The sequence below is a fragment of the Colletotrichum graminicola genome, assembly GCF_000149035.1.
Source record: "Colletotrichum graminicola M1.001 genomic scaffold supercont1.96, whole genome shotgun sequence".
Classification (NCBI taxonomy): Eukaryota; Fungi; Ascomycota; class Sordariomycetes; order Glomerellales; family Glomerellaceae; genus Colletotrichum; species Colletotrichum graminicola.
In genome coordinates this window covers 3,954-19,316 of record NW_007361100.1, presented here as the reverse complement: position 1 = coordinate 19,316, position 15,363 = coordinate 3,954, and the positions used below count along the sequence as shown (strand labels likewise).

General features: G+C 40.6%; 3 protein-coding genes and 1 non-coding gene across 4 annotated transcripts; 2 read left to right on the top strand and 2 right to left on the bottom strand.

Annotated features, from left to right (window-relative positions):
- Positions 1-7,941: 7,941 nt before the first annotated feature.
- On the top strand, positions 7,942-8,057 carry GLRG_12555. The gene has a single exon (XR_001139479.1). It is a non-coding gene; the product is annotated as a 5S ribosomal RNA (ribosomal RNA).
- Positions 8,058-8,259: 202 nt separating this feature from the next.
- Positions 8,260-9,651, bottom strand: GLRG_11616 (uncharacterized protein; the record flags this gene model as incomplete). The annotated part of the gene is made up of 3 exons (XM_008102300.1): positions 8,260-8,623; positions 8,687-8,769; positions 9,526-9,651. 3 exons carry the CDS (start codon positions 9,649-9,651, stop codon positions 8,260-8,262), a joined length of 573 nt encoding a protein of 190 aa, XP_008100491.1.
- Positions 9,652-13,879: 4,228 nt separating this feature from the next.
- GLRG_11615 (uncharacterized protein) lies at positions 13,880-14,224 on the top strand (the record flags this gene model as incomplete). The annotated part of the gene is made up of 1 exon (XM_008102299.1): positions 13,880-14,224. One exon carries the CDS (start codon positions 13,880-13,882, stop codon positions 14,222-14,224), a length of 345 nt encoding a protein of 114 aa, XP_008100490.1.
- Positions 14,225-14,561: 337 nt separating this feature from the next.
- Positions 14,562-14,828, bottom strand: GLRG_11614 (uncharacterized protein; the record flags this gene model as incomplete). The annotated part of the gene is made up of 1 exon (XM_008102298.1): positions 14,562-14,828. The coding sequence occupies one exon, from the start codon at positions 14,826-14,828 to the stop codon at positions 14,562-14,564; it is 267 nt and encodes an 88-aa protein (XP_008100489.1).
- Between the last annotated feature and the right edge of the window lie 535 nt (positions 14,829-15,363).

The window sequence follows — 15,363 nt, the reverse complement described above, 5'->3', positions numbered from 1 at the left end:
TGACTACGTAAGTATGTCTAATTACGTAATTAACTAAAGATTAGAGAAGGTACTAGAATGTCTAAGATCTCTCTAGATCCTACCTTCTACCTCTGTTGTTCCTATAAGGTTATTGTTTTAAGTTAGGGTTATTTACTTAAGGTTATTATATTACGTAACTAAGGGTTAATCTATAAGCAGCTTACGTAAGTATGGAATATTCTAGTAAGCTGTATAGGTCTATATAAGGGCTAGAATTCTTCCTGTTTCTAGTTTCCTTTCCTTCTCTCTCTAAGCAAGCAAATAGTTAATAATCTAACTACTATACTCTCTTTTAACTATATATCCTTATATCCTCTATTTATTTACCCTAGGTATAAGTATTTATATCTCCCTTTTATCTTATATTCTTGCTTCTATAGGATATATCTTTATATAAGAGATATACTCTCTTATATTCTCCTAAGCTAGAACTCTCTATCTAAGACACTAGCTTACCTGTTATGCTAACAGGTTATAAGCCTAGGTAATATACCTAGGATATCTTTATTACTATAAGAGTTATATATACTCTTAAGTAGCCTATTTATTTATCTATTTATAAAAGTAGATTCCTTATACTATCTTTTCTTTATAAGAATATTAAGGCAGAAAAAGTAAGCCCTTAGTATCTCTTATAACTAAGAGAAGTATTAAATATCTACTATAGATAAAGGCAGTATAAGTCCTACTATAGGCAGCATAAGGTCCTTTATCTAAGAGGTAGTATAAGTCTTAATAGCAGCTATAAAATCCTCTAGCTGCCTATATATCTTATATATATAAAGATATATATTTATAAAGAGGTAGAAAAAGTAAGACCTCTATAGGTTATAAGAATACCTATTTAAATCTAGTAAAATACTAGAAAAATAGCAGATATTATTAAGGCTACTACAGGCTGTTTATTACCTCTAGAATAACGTCTCTAGGGTATAAAGAATTAGAATTCCTAGATTACTTCTATTTATCTCTTTTTTAAGCTATTAAAGCTTAATACTTATTTTAAAGAAGAGATAAGATATAAGGATATCTCTAAAGAATAAAAAACACAAGCCTTATTAATTATAAGGCAGAATCTTTAAAAAGATCCCTTATCTTTAGTATTTAATTTAAAGGATTCTAAGGATACTTTAAATATACTAAAATTATCCTATAAGGGAACAGGCCCTGTTCTAAGGCAACAATTATACTTAGAATTTCACGCTATTAAATTAGAAAATTATAATACTTTAAATAAGTTTATTAGCTCTTTTAAAGGTTATATCTCTAAATTAAATAACATAGGGGCTAAAATAGAAGATATAGACTAAAAAACAGTCTTTATAGCTACTTTAAGTAGTTATTTTCCTATTTAGGCAGAAAGACAGAGAAGTGCTTTAAGAACTAAAAAGCCTCCTTCTCTAGAAGCCCTTATTAACGATATATTAGATAAAAACTAGCGTAAAAACAATACGCCTATATCTAATAATTATAATAGAAATCCTTTTAATAATAAGGATAATTCTACTAAAGATTATAAGAATCCCTTTAATAAAGATAAGAAACCTTATAAGTAGAGAAATAAAAGGTATAAAAGACCTAAAAAAAAGGTTAACAACCTAGATTTAAACCTACAGCCTTTTAAAGGCAAAGAAAAGGCAACTTTCACTATAAACTATTAAGCTAACTAGCCTCTAGAAGAGGATAACCAAGAAGGTAAATATTACACTTATAAGGCCTATTATAACTATTTAAATTAAAGAAACAAATAGTTATATAATATAGGTTTAACAGTCTATATATTAAATAATAAGGACTTTTACTTAGACCTATTAACTAAGGAAAATATTCCTATAGTTAATACAGGAGCAGGACCTATTAAACCTAAAGGAATAGGAACTATTTACTTCTTATTTACTTTAAAAGGGAAATTAACTATATAAGGTTAAAGAATACCTTATATATACTAGGATTTCCTATATCTATATTTTTAGGCCTTTTACACTATAAAGGAGGTAGATTCCTTATTAACTAGAATCTTTGTAATAGCAATAGAGAACCTTTTACTAATATTAATATAGCAAGAAGAGGTTTCTATTTAAATATTACTTATCCTCTTAAAAATAATCTTCTATATAATATAGATATAGAAGAAAAAAAAGGCCCTTCTTTATCTCTAAAAAATACTAAAGATAATATATCTTCTAATATAGAAGATAATACCTCTAAAGAAGAGGTATTTACTATAACAAAAGAATAGCATTAAAAATTAGGCTATCCTTCTTATCCTTACTTAGTTAAAACAGCTAAGTTAACTAAGGGAATTCCTTTAGAAAAATTAAAGGAAGAGGATTTATACTGTCCTCACTATATAAGCTCTAAGTTAACTAAGTAACAGCTTAAAATTAACTATAATAAAGCTACTTTTCCCTTAGAAAGAGTATATATAGATACTCTTAAAATTACCCCTATATCTATTAATAAAAATAACTACACTATTCTATTTATAGATAATTATTCTAGCCTTAGAGATATTAAATTCTTTAAAACTAAAGAAGATATAATTAATATCTTAAAAAATAAGCTAGAATATTATAAAAATCAGGGGTATAATTATCCTAAACGCCTACGCCTAGATAACGGCACTGAATTTAATATAGGGGAATTATTACCTTATATTAAAGAAAAAGGGATTATTTTAGAACCCTTTACTCCCTATACGCTAAAGTAAAACAGAATAGCAGAAAGAATAAATAGAGCTATTCTAAATAAATCTAAGACTATTATAGTAGCAAATAACTTACCTAAGTTTCTATAGGATATTATTCTTAAAAAAACTACTAAGTTATTAAATTATACTGCTATAAGAAGACTAGAAAAGACCCCTATAGAGGCTTTTCTAGATTATTTTTATCCTAATAAGGATAATAAACCAGATTTATCTAAATTAAAGAAAATAGGCTCTAAGGTCTTAGTCTATAGACCTAAAGAAAGGCGTATCTAATTAGATAAATTAAATAGCTATATAGAAGAAGGTATTTATTTATCTACAGAAAGGAATAACATATATACTATATATATTCCTTCTAGGCCTTATAAGTCCTCTATAGTAAGGACCTTACATATTAAATTTATAGAAAGTACTATAAGAGAGGGAGAAAAAACTACTATTCCTTCTAGTACTTCTATAAATAAAGAAATTATTCCTTCTTCTAATATAGAGGTTAGAATACCTACTATATCTAAAGAAGAAAAGGATAAGTATAAGGCCTATAATAATAATAATACTATAGAATACAACTATAGTATTAAAACTCTAGAGCCTACTACTTTAAAACAAGCTCTAGAAGGACCTAAAAAAGACCTCTAGTTAGAAGCTATATATAAAGAATTAGCTACTATTATCTAAAGAGGCACTTTAAAAGCAGTAAAACCTAATAAAGCATATAAGTCTTCTAGGGTACCTTTAACTGCTAAATAGGTCTTTAAGAAAAAATTTAATATTAACGGTAATATTAATAAATATAAGGCCTAATTATGTGTTAGAGGTTTCTAGCAAAAATATAAGCTAGATTACTTTTAAACCTTTGCTGCAGGTAGTAACCCTACTACTTATAGGGTACTATTAGCTATAGCAGCAGCCTTAGATTAGGAAATCTAACAAATTAATATTATTAGAGCCTTTCTATATAAGGATTTAGAAGAAGAGGTATATATAGACCCTTCTAATATCCCTTTATCTAATTTCTTTAATAAATACCCTAATTTAAATACTATAAATTAGGAAAATAATAAGAATCAGATATTATTACTTTTAAAGGCTTTATATAGCCTTAAACAAGCTCCTAGGTAGTAGCAGTTAAAGATTAAATCTATATTAAAAGATATAGGTTTTATATCTTTAAAATCTAACAAAGCCACCTATTATAACCAGGATAAAAATAATCCTTATTACATTATTACCTATATTAATAATTTTCTTATACTTAATAAAGATATTAAGTATATAGAAAATATAAAGGGTAAAATCTCTAAATATATAGAGATTCAAGACCTAGGTGAAGTTTCTAAATTTCTAGGGCTTTATATAACAAGAGATAGATCTAGAAGATCTATAACTATCTCTCAAGCCCATTATATCCAACAACTTCTAGAAAGATTTAATCTACTAGAAGCAAAAAGAAATAATATACCTATATCTCCAGGTATATTAAGTAGCCCTCTAGGTAACAAATTAGAAGGTTATACTCCTTCTAAAGACCTATTAAAGGAATATCAACAACTTATAGGTTCCCTTATATACGCTATGTTTATAACTAGGCCTAATATAGTCTATAGCGTATCCTTTACCTCTCGTTACCTCTATAACCCAACAGAATTCCTACTTAAGTAAGGAAAAGGTATTTTAAAATATTTAAAAGAGACTATTAATTATAATATTATCTATCAAGGTAATACAGATATTAATAACTCTAATAATACCCTTAATCTAGTAGGATATACTAATTCTAACTAGGTAAGTTATAAAGAAACTAGAAAATCTACTTCTAGTTATATCTTTACCTTATTAGGGGGCCCTATTAGTTAGAAATCTAAAAAACAGTTAACTATATCCCTATCTACTACTAAGGCTGAATTTAATAGCCTACAGGAAGCTATTAGGGAGGCAGTCTAGCTAAAAGGCTTATTATCTAAAATAGGGTATAATATAACCCCTATAAATATTAAAACAGATAATAATACAGCCTTAAGCTTAGTCATAATCCTAAATATTATCAGAGGACTAAGCATACTGCCTTATACTACTACTATACTCGTCAAGAAGTCGAAAATAGCAATATAGAAGTAGAATATATTCCTACTTCTTCTATGCCTGCAGATAGCTTAACAAAACCCCTTCCTAGGGTTAAATTTCAAGAATTTATTAAGCTTATAGGCCTATTTAACAATAATAAGCCTATATAATATACCTATACATATAGTATATTTTTCCTACTATTATTAGGACTTTTTATAAATAAGTTATTATACTTATTAATATTTACTCTACACGCTACTGCGCAACTCCAGGGTAACTTTTTTTCACTTAACCACTTTTACTCTATAATAGAGTAAAAGAGGGAGTATTAGAAGTAAGAATATCTCTAAGTATTCTTATACTTCTTTATCTTATATTTCCTCTATTATAGAGGTTATATATATATAAGATATATATATTTATAATCTACTTACTTAGTAGATTAATATATATATTAATTACGTAAGCATGTCTAATTACGTAATCAACTAAAGATTAGAGAAGGTACTAGAATATCTAAGATCTCTCTAGATCCTACCTTCTACCTCTGTTGTTCCTATAAGGTTATTATTTTAAGTTAGGGTTATTTACTTAAGGTTATTATATTACGTAACTAAGGGTTGATTTATAAGCAGCTTACGTAAGTATAGAATATTCTAGTAAGCTGTATAGGTCTATATAAGGGCTGGAATTCTTCCTGTTTCTAGTTTCCTTTCCTTCTCTCTCTAAGCAAGCAAATAGTTAATAATCTAACTACTATACTCTCTTTTAACTATATATCCTTATATCCTCTATTTATTTACCCTAGGTATAAGTATTTATATCTCCCTTTTATCCTATATTCTTGCTTCTATAGGATATATCTTTATATAAGAGATATACTCTCTTATATTCTCCTAAGCTAGAATTCTCTATCTAAGAGACTAGCTTACCTGTTATGCTAACATATTCTTAATAATAAGGAGTGTAAGTAGATAAAAAAGCTCCTTAATCCTCTCCTTAGTAACGTACTTAATCCTCTTAGAGCTAATATTCTTAGCCTTAAGGGTCTTTATAGCTAGATTTCTCTATAAGAATCCTTTTATCTACTTTCTCCCTAATAGGTATAAATTACTACTAGCCTTAAGGACTCTCTAGGCTATCTCCTTAAGTTATAAATAACTTAGTATAAAGCTAAGGGCTTCTTAGACTAGTGCCTAATTAGTAAGGCGTCTTTCTTAAAGTTAACTAAGGCGCTAATAGTCTGCTTTAGCCTTATAAATTAAGGTTACACTATAAAGGTAGTAATATAGTATAGCATAAGAGATACCTTATTAGTAAGAGGCTTTATAATAGCTGCTACTAGTAAGAACTTTATTAATTACCTACTATAAGGCCTCCTAGGTATAAGTAACTATTCTAAATTATTTAGTATTTTTAAAAGAATTAATTTAATTTTTTGTTATTAGGATATTTTGGTTTAAAAAAGGTAGTTAATTCCTATTCCTTGAAATGAGGGGTTAAAAAGCTAATGTTGCTACGTGGCCCGTCTTTACGGGTGGCCCGAGTTATAGGGTGGGGTCTTACCCTAAATCAACGGCAAATCGATTTATAACGCAACCTCTTATAGACAGACTCCTGCAGTATCTTCTAGCAGTTTGCTTAAAGCTCATAGAATTTATTCCAAGATGTTTTGTTTATCTTATCCCCCATACTTCCCGGTATCTGCCCGCAACTTTCAGGTGAGGTTAGGATGGCAGCTTTTCGCCACCCTGCGAAATGCGAAAAGCTGCCCGCAGCTGCCACAGCCTGTGCCTGCCTTCACCCCTGCCTCCGCAAGATTCACAAACAGCTTAGCTAAGCAGCCAGGCGTCCCCGACTTTTTCGCCATGAAGACGATTGGAAATCCACACATCAGCACCACTCTCAATCACATGAACAAAGTGCCGTCCAGACGTCCAACATGCATGCAAATCAAGTCTGAGGACAAATAGACATATCGGAGAGCGATGCGTGTGCCATCCACAGTAGCACGCACCAGGTGCATTGATCGACCGCTTCAGACTTCAGTTAACCCGGACGTCGATGCATCCAAGGCGTGTCGCGCAAACCACCTGTTCGGCGGGTCTGCCATCCGGGTGATGCAAGGCACTCCCTCCCGCACCATCTCGGCCTACGGCTATCGCGCTAGTTTCTTACTGGCTCCAAACCCGAGGGCAGCGCCTCTCGTTTCCTTTGCGATGGAGTGCGCACGCACGCTGTTCTGACTTGGCTACCGCCATGGCCATGTGACGAGTTCATGCCATCTGACGCGACGCGACGCGCAGGCACGTAGACTCGCCATGTCACATAACTGTGTGGCGTCAGGTCAATGCGCATGTGACTGTAACGCCTACATCAGAAACCAGCCACGCCTGCCTGTTAAAAGGTGCCTCTAATCTGACGTTGATGGCGGCTAGAAGACTTCCAACAATGGGGCGTGGGGGCAGGTATATCTGGCTTCGTGTGTGCGGCTGTCGCGTCATCGCTCACCATTCAGGCTACATGTTTTCATTACCTGCTTCTTAATTGCAAGAAAGCGACTCAAGCAATGCAGGACATTGATACGGGTTCTACTTGTAAGGGGACATGCTGCCCTCGTATGCGCGTGGCAGCTTCTCACAAAAGCTGCCATCGTCGGCGGCGTTCTCCACTTTTCCCCGCGGCCTCCACGCGGGGTCCGGTATTACTAGCACCGGGGCCGGTTCGGGCCTGTGCTCCACCCAGTCCTCAATGACGGACCCGTGAAGCTTCAGGGCGCAGCCGGAGGATCTCGCGCGTCATCCTGTGGGCTGTCGACTCGGTGTTCACGGCGACCCATCAGACTCCGTAAGGCCTTTTGGATCCCGATACCATGGTGGAAAATCAAATCCACCTCGACGGCCTTGGGCCGCATGGGCTTTGGTTGCACTTGCTTGGACTGTGACGCTGCTGGCGACGCACCTCGGCACGATTCGCGCTGTTTATTTGACGCTTTGATGAACTCATATAACCTATCTCCATGGCCAGACCTCGCCCATTTCCAAGCGATACATCTAGGTATCTCTCCTGCGACCTGGTCCCCTAACTAGGCATTACTAGAGAAGTTCCTTTATATACGGCTCTGATACCTCGCACAAGTACATACGACCATACCCATTGGAAAACTCGGGATCCCGTCCGCTCTCCCATAGATAAGCCAATGAGGGCCGGAGTAGTAGTCGGGTCGGTGACGACCGGCGAATGCCCGGTGTTGTATGTTTTTTGCAGTTTTCCTTGATCGAGGCTGGTTGTTCGTTTTGTTCAACCATCTATCCCTGTCTGCTTTGTGTTGGCAGTCGTCGTCGTTCAGCTTCGTCTTCCGGGACCACAGACTGGCTGGTGGAGAAGGTGCTGCCTGTGGTGTCCGCTGCCGGCGGATGAGCGCAACTCAGATTCCGGCGGGCTGTGGCGGGAGCATTCGGCTACTCTGCTGGAACGCCTGCCATCTCGGTCGTTAGCCCCTTGGAGTCCCGCCTCAAGCTGTACTTGGAGGATATCGGGGCATGACCCTCGATGCAGCCCGGTGAGAAGTCGTGGCAGGCGCTGCTGAGGCGATGTACTCGACGCGGGCCACTTCGCCGCCATATCTTGGTCTGATACTTCAAAGTCGAGACGTCCTCGTCGCCAACGTCCGTTGACGTGATGGTGCTGCTGTAGTGCCGACCGAACATATCCGTCAATGTTGAGTAGTGGAGGCGGTCGCTGTGTTGTTGTTGCCTGACCGTGGATGGACCGATCGGACAGATGGGCAAGTTGTTGCCCAATGCGATGGATTGGCGCAGACAGCTGCGGGCTTGTAAGCTTGCAGGGGCGGTCGCTCCTGGGCGGTACCTTCAGCGGACCACCCACTACCAGCCGCTGGCGAGGCTTGGTCGGAGTGGCAGGGCCAGGCCAGTAGAGGCTGCTTCAGCATCTGGCTGGGACTTTTCGCGCTAAACCGCGGAAGGCGCCAGGCAGGGGTGGTCAAAGGTGATTGTTTTTGGTAAGAAAATCGTCACCTTTTTTTTGGCGCCTGTCCCTCAGGTACCATCTGGTGGTGATGGTGCGCCCACGCCTGGCGTTTTCCACCTGCCAGTGGGCCTCAATCTGCCACTGTGCACCTGCGCTACTGTTGAAATGTGCCACGGCCAGCTAAAGTGGCCAATGTACGGATACCAGCCAGTGGGCCGCCACCACATTCAACATGTACCATGCCCAGATATGCACTTAAACAGAGCAGAGGCTCCCCCGCCCTTGAAGTCTCTCCTGGTACGGATACTTTCCCAAAAGCTACACCGGCTAGCGTGCGTCACGCCCCTTTAACGGAATTGCCTTCCAGCTAACCACAGCGCTCCAGCTCTAAGCTCTAGCACCCCGCATCAACATGCCCCGGCCAGACACGACAGCACGCCTCCGAGTGCCATGATGACTTTTTGCATTGTTCGAGACACGAATTTCGCGCGATCGCAACCGTAGTCCTGCGTCGGAACTGCTCCCTGGGGAGGAGCGTGACATCGACATGGCTACAAGAGCAATAGCATGCAAGTCTGCGAATCTGGTCGCTCGGCTGCGCCTATACCAACCAACGCAACCTACCCACTAACACAACCTACTAACTGACCCAAGGCAATCTGGCTCGTCATTCTGCGTCACCATCTACCATGTACCAATCGTCAAATCCAACAAACTCTGGCACAAAGCCTGCCTACCATCGCCGTCATGCCCATACCCAGAGCAGGACCCTTGAGCTCAGCACCCAAACGTAATGGAACGGCAGAGTTAACATCATCGCCTGAGGTCAGCTCAAGCATATTTGTCGCCGCGCTTGGAGCCATAGCGCCGACATATAGATGTCTGAGAGACCAGTGCGGCGGCTCCGGTCGCCGCCCTCTGCGTGCTGGATCGGCTGGGCCGATGGTGGCTAGCGTCGTAAACCACACGCATGGCGGTACACCTTCCGGCTGACTGGCGTGCGATCCATTCTGACAGAAGACCTGGACTGCCTAATAACCTCTTTACTTTCCCTTCATCTCACCTGCTGCCCTATGCGTCAACAGTAGGAGAAACGGGTCGAGAAACGGCACGTTCTCGGTTGCAAGCATGACAAATGGAATATGGCAATAAGCATGGATCAGAAGGAAGAGATGGTCACCATGGTTACGAGAGAAGTACAGGCCCTCAAAGGCCAAAGATGAGTGGACTATCCCGTTCGCTCCTGTTGAGTACATATTGTATTGGTTCCTTCAGAAGGAAGAACCTGCTCGAAAATAGCCTTCATTCACTTGCGGACAGCATGCTCATTTGATGTGTGCTAGATTTTCCTCCTTCCTTCCCCCTATCTGCTACGTTCCACTGGACAGCACATGGTAAGCTGTTGGTACTGTACATAGAGACCAAATAATGTGTACACTGCGTGACAAGAACCACCCCCTCTCCTCCCCTTCTACCTTCCTTCACGTCTTCCACGTGCCTTCCGTGTCCCGCCTTCTAGGTCCTACCTTTCATCCTCAGGTACCAGGACCTATTATGTAAGGTACAGAGGGACACTATCAACCGTGACAAACATTCTGTGCCCTGAAGAAATGGTCGTTCTCCTCTGAGGCTTCGCGTTGCCTTCATTTCAAGCAATGCTTTATTTGTCTCCTCACCTCGTCACAGCAGTCCAGCCACTTTGCAGCGGACGACTCCCACGATTTCCAAAGTAACAGAAACTAGTCAGCTTCTTTCATTTATCAAGCGACAACGTCGTTAATTGTCGATACGCGCGACGATAATACAGCCTTCTGCACTGCTACAGCCGGTGAAGAAATTGGACCTTGACTTGGTTCAGACCAAGCTCAAAGGATTATCGTGTTTTCCCACTCCTCGCCTTTAGCGATTCTTCCTGCAACCAAGACAAAATCATGCTTATTATCGTCATTTTTCGCCGTTACAGCACTCAATGAATCATGCAGAACAGCTACTTCTTAGTTAAGCAAGGTAATGCAAAGTTGCTTGTGTTGCAGTAAGTGTGCTTGGCGATCTAGGATCTACGCGTTCTCAGTGCGTGGTTTATATGGAATCCGCTCCTCCCCTAAGGATCTTGCATCTCAAAATGTTAGGCGGCAGGTTTTTGGGCAGGCAGGTTTTTAGGCAGGCAGGCTTTTCAGCCAGGCAGGCTTTTAGGCAGGCAGGCAGGCCAATATTTGCCTATGGGCTCACCAGTGCTCCAGCACCCACCCAAACCAGAATACCTACACCACGGTGGGGTCGCTCATGCAGGTGCAATCAAGGATATTGTGTCTTCTACGTTCATCAGTTCGCGGTAGATTTTGTGTCATGGCAGATTATTCTTGAAGAACTCGACCGTTTGCTCAAAGGGCAAGACATCTTACCTCAGCTTACTAGCTTTCCTAATTGCGACAAGATAAACCAAAGTGGATCTAAGATAAACACAAACCCATGTCTTTAAAAATAGTTTAAGCCCAACCATCAAAGCTAGCTTACACCTCCACAGGGATTATAAACGTTAGTGTTATACTTACTAACCAGAAGGAGGGTAGGATCAGCAGGTAACTATACTTATATATAGGTATAAGATAGGCTATATTTTAAGTACTAGTACTGGATTACCCCTCTGTTATTCTTAAGTACAAGACGAAGTCGGTAAGGCATAGAGTGTGCTAATTGCTATAAGAAGTCTAAAGGTATTACGAGCCAGGCTGCCTATATAACTAACTGTAACTCCTCTAACGTAAGGGTCTAGATATTATAGTGCCTATTAATCTAATCCTTTATCTAACTCTAGTGTAAATACTTCTAAAAGGCCTGTATCTCTATACGTTACTCCTTTAAGAGGTTAGTATTACGATAGATTAATAGGGTTAAAGGGGGGGTTATTAGTAGATTATTTGCTATATTGCTGTTGTTATTAGTGTTAAGAGGAAAATATAGGCAATACGTAGGTATCTGTTACTTTAGCTAGCTGGTTAATAGTGATGAAGTCATAATTAGTGCTAGTACTAGTACTAATATAAATAGTAGTTTCCTATATTAAAATAAGTACTGTCTCATGCTGCTGTATGTGGGGCATTTCACTGCACTAACGTTTATAATCCCTGTGGAGGTGTAGTTTTAGACTTTAAGTATAAAGCTTATCTTAACGCAGTATCTAAAGCTCGGGCAGTAGAAGCCAAGGTATCTAGGGGGTTAAATACTAATCTGCTTGATGTATTTAGGCAGAAGCGTGGTGCAGAACATATTAACATACCGCTAGCATTGCTGCTCCTAGCATTGCGAAAGTGGAGGTCAATGGCACATATTGACATATGTCTTGAGTCACATGGCAGAGATCTGGGCGACAATGACCATGGCATCCCTAGAACAGTTGGATGATTATTTCAATAACTAATATACGGTTCTTGGTACCTACGCCTAAAACCCAGTCGCAGTTTGAAGCGTTCCTTGCAGGCGTCGAGAACAGCAGAAAGACTGCGCGCAAATACACCGACCTGTCGCGGCCGATTCATGTTTCAGACATTCTGTGTCTAGTTATTGCCTTTGATTACCACTGATCCTTGTTAGCGAGAAATGAAAACGGGGCTTTCAGGCAGATAGGTATTACCGGCATCCTTCAAACCGTTGATGAAGATCCCCAGAACTAGCGTTGCACGACCCTGGACGTAGAATGTGGCGTCAACGACGGGACCCTGGCCGTGAAAGTCATTCATTACGGGCTGGTGTACGAGCAACAATAGATGAAAGATTGAGCGAGGCTGTGGTTAAGTTCCTTGGCCGAGCTACTCGAGCAATCCAAGGTGACACCCATAACGACGTCCCTGCCCACATCGCAGGATAAGGAGATCCGTTAGTTCTGGACCTCAGAGCTAGAAGGGAATATGCCATGCCCTCTAGTGGACCATTCGATCTCACAGAACATTTTCACCCATATCACACCGCCACGCGACTGGAGGTACGACCACATGCTATCCTTCTCAGTCGCGCGGGACAAGGCCTGTGCTGCTGATTAAGCGGCGATAGTCTCCACCATTCCACGCGCAGCCTAGGCCATAGATCTGTCTTATTTTCTTAGAGAAGAGGAGATTGTGTTTGGTGTTATAACGTCTAGGAGGAACCTCAACTGTCATGGACAAGAAACCATCACGGAGGTGTAGGTCCAAGAAGAACGTGATAGGGGCGAAGCGCAGGCAAAGCGTATGTAAAATCCAAACGAGGATAAGGAGCACTGAGGGCGCTGGGAGGAAGGAAAAGGGGGAAGGAGCTTTTAGCTTTAGCAATACGATAAACCTACCTTCGTATTTGCAGCGTGTTCGCCCATCACTCTCGCCACCAACCCATCCCCATTGACATCAACGTCCGTGGCGTGGCTTGCGATAAGGGATTCACACAGTAACGGAGGGACGTTGTTTCGGCGAGGCCCCTTATTGTAGAGGGGACCTGGGCTAAGAATAGTAGATAGGACGCGCGGGCGCCTTGTGCCACTTAGGTGGACCTGACGGACGTTAAACAATATCATCATCATCATCATCACCATCATCATCAACGTCCGTGGCATCAAGTAGCTTGTCAGCCTTTGTGTCAATACCATCCCCTTTCGTGTTAGAGTGAACGTGCAGGAGTAACAACAAGATTAACGGCGTGGAGTCCATAGCAAATCTGTCAACTTAATCCAGAACGACGGCATGTCTCTTCGCCAAATATTCAAAGCCTCTGGCAAGAACAGCTTTTTTGACAAAACATTTATTTATTAAAACTTTCTTAAGCATTATGCCAGCCAGGGATTACGGTTCAGAATGCAACTAGTAGATTCCAAAGAGAAAACAGACATGCCGGTCAATGTATTGGTGAGTCATGACAATGATGACATAGAAAACCTCCACGTTGCCACCCTTATACATGGAGAGCATATCTCTGCGCCTTTCTTAGAGGTATTTGTGACCGCGTTTTCTAAAGCTCTGGAATGGCTCTGCTGCCCTATGGAGAAAGGGCGAGATAGCATCGTGGATGCCGTGATGTTGAGTTCGGACAGCCAACGACTGCTGGATGAGCATACCCGCCGCTCAAATGCTCGTGAAGCAGAAGTCCCCCTACGGCAAATCTTCCAGGCTTCGAGATATTGAGAAGTGTCTCCAACTTTCTGGGAGTAGCATCAGGGAGCTTGACAACGTGCTTTATTTGTTGCCAAATGCCCTTGCCGCCACTCAACCGCTCAAGGTAGCAAGCAAAGGATCAAACAATGCCGTCAGCAAAGGTGGCATCAACATTACTGCTGTTGAAATGTTCAAGTCTGCGGATATGTACAATTTGTTTCTCTTCTCTATCGCATTGAAAATTGGATTAAACATGGCCGGGGCCTATGGCAAGAAATCGGCTGAGCGGTTGGCGTATGAAGCTCGATCGGAGGTGTAGGCATTTCTGTTAAAGACACACATGATCGAGTGTTGGGAAAGATTTGAGCCGCTGGCATCAAGGACCTTGTCAACAAGTACCATAGAGTGTTCCCGGGTGAAAGTAATGGAACGCGTGGTGCCATGCGCGATTCGAATGTCTAGTTGCCTCCCTCTATATAAGATTTCATTGCAACCAGGGAGGTCATGCTTCCTGAAGATTGGATGTAAGAGGTGTGGAATCCCCGCTGAGAAATGGGAGTTAGGACAAGAAGGCCAGGGGTCGACGCATACCTGTTTTTCTTTTCTCGTTTTTGTGTTATCAGCAAACAGATCATTCCATATCTAAAAGAAAAGATTTACAAGACTAACCAGTAGATAAGTATCCAAAACGTCGAGAGATATGTAGTAAAGGGGCTTAGGCCTTGACCTGACATGGATCTAAGTCTCACAATAGTGGCTCTGGGGACGTGAATCTTGGCCGTCAAGCCGCCGGTGTTGTGGGAATCTTCGTTAGTCTTGCGAATGGCCAGAAGACTAGGCGAATCCAGCATAGCGATGATTCGAATACTTTGCTTCCGTGTGTCAGGGAGTCCGCATTTACCATGCTCTTCTCGCATGTCCATTCATCAAACAGAATATGATAGATATTGTAGTACAAGTAACAATCGCCAGTCTGGGTAAAAGCCAGGCGCACGTGGGCAAAAGGTCTATTTTAAGTTTGTGAGGCTCCCTGTGATTGCGTTTGTAGATCTCTTAAAACTCCTGGACATCAGCTACCTCGTTAATCTCTATGCACGCCTGTGACCAATAGTGGAGCCGCTTGTCAAGAAAATTAGTAATAAAGTTCCACTTAAAAGCAACATAGAATATATCAAAATAGTCAATAACTATGCGTAGACTATCAAACAAGCCATACACGTCAAGGGATTCAAAGCGCAACACTCTACAAACGTTATATGTACCGTTTTTATGTTTCTGTTCTGCCAGCCAAGCCGTCGGGTCAGGGTCCAATGCCAACAGCACCTGTTCGAGTTTAGACTCGGCTTCAAGCTCGCTAACGGTGGTCAAGTTGATCTCGATCCTGTCTTGAGGATACGAGGCGTACTGCTCAACCAGTCTGGCCAGGTGTCCAATGCCCCCTGGCTTTCCAGATATCTA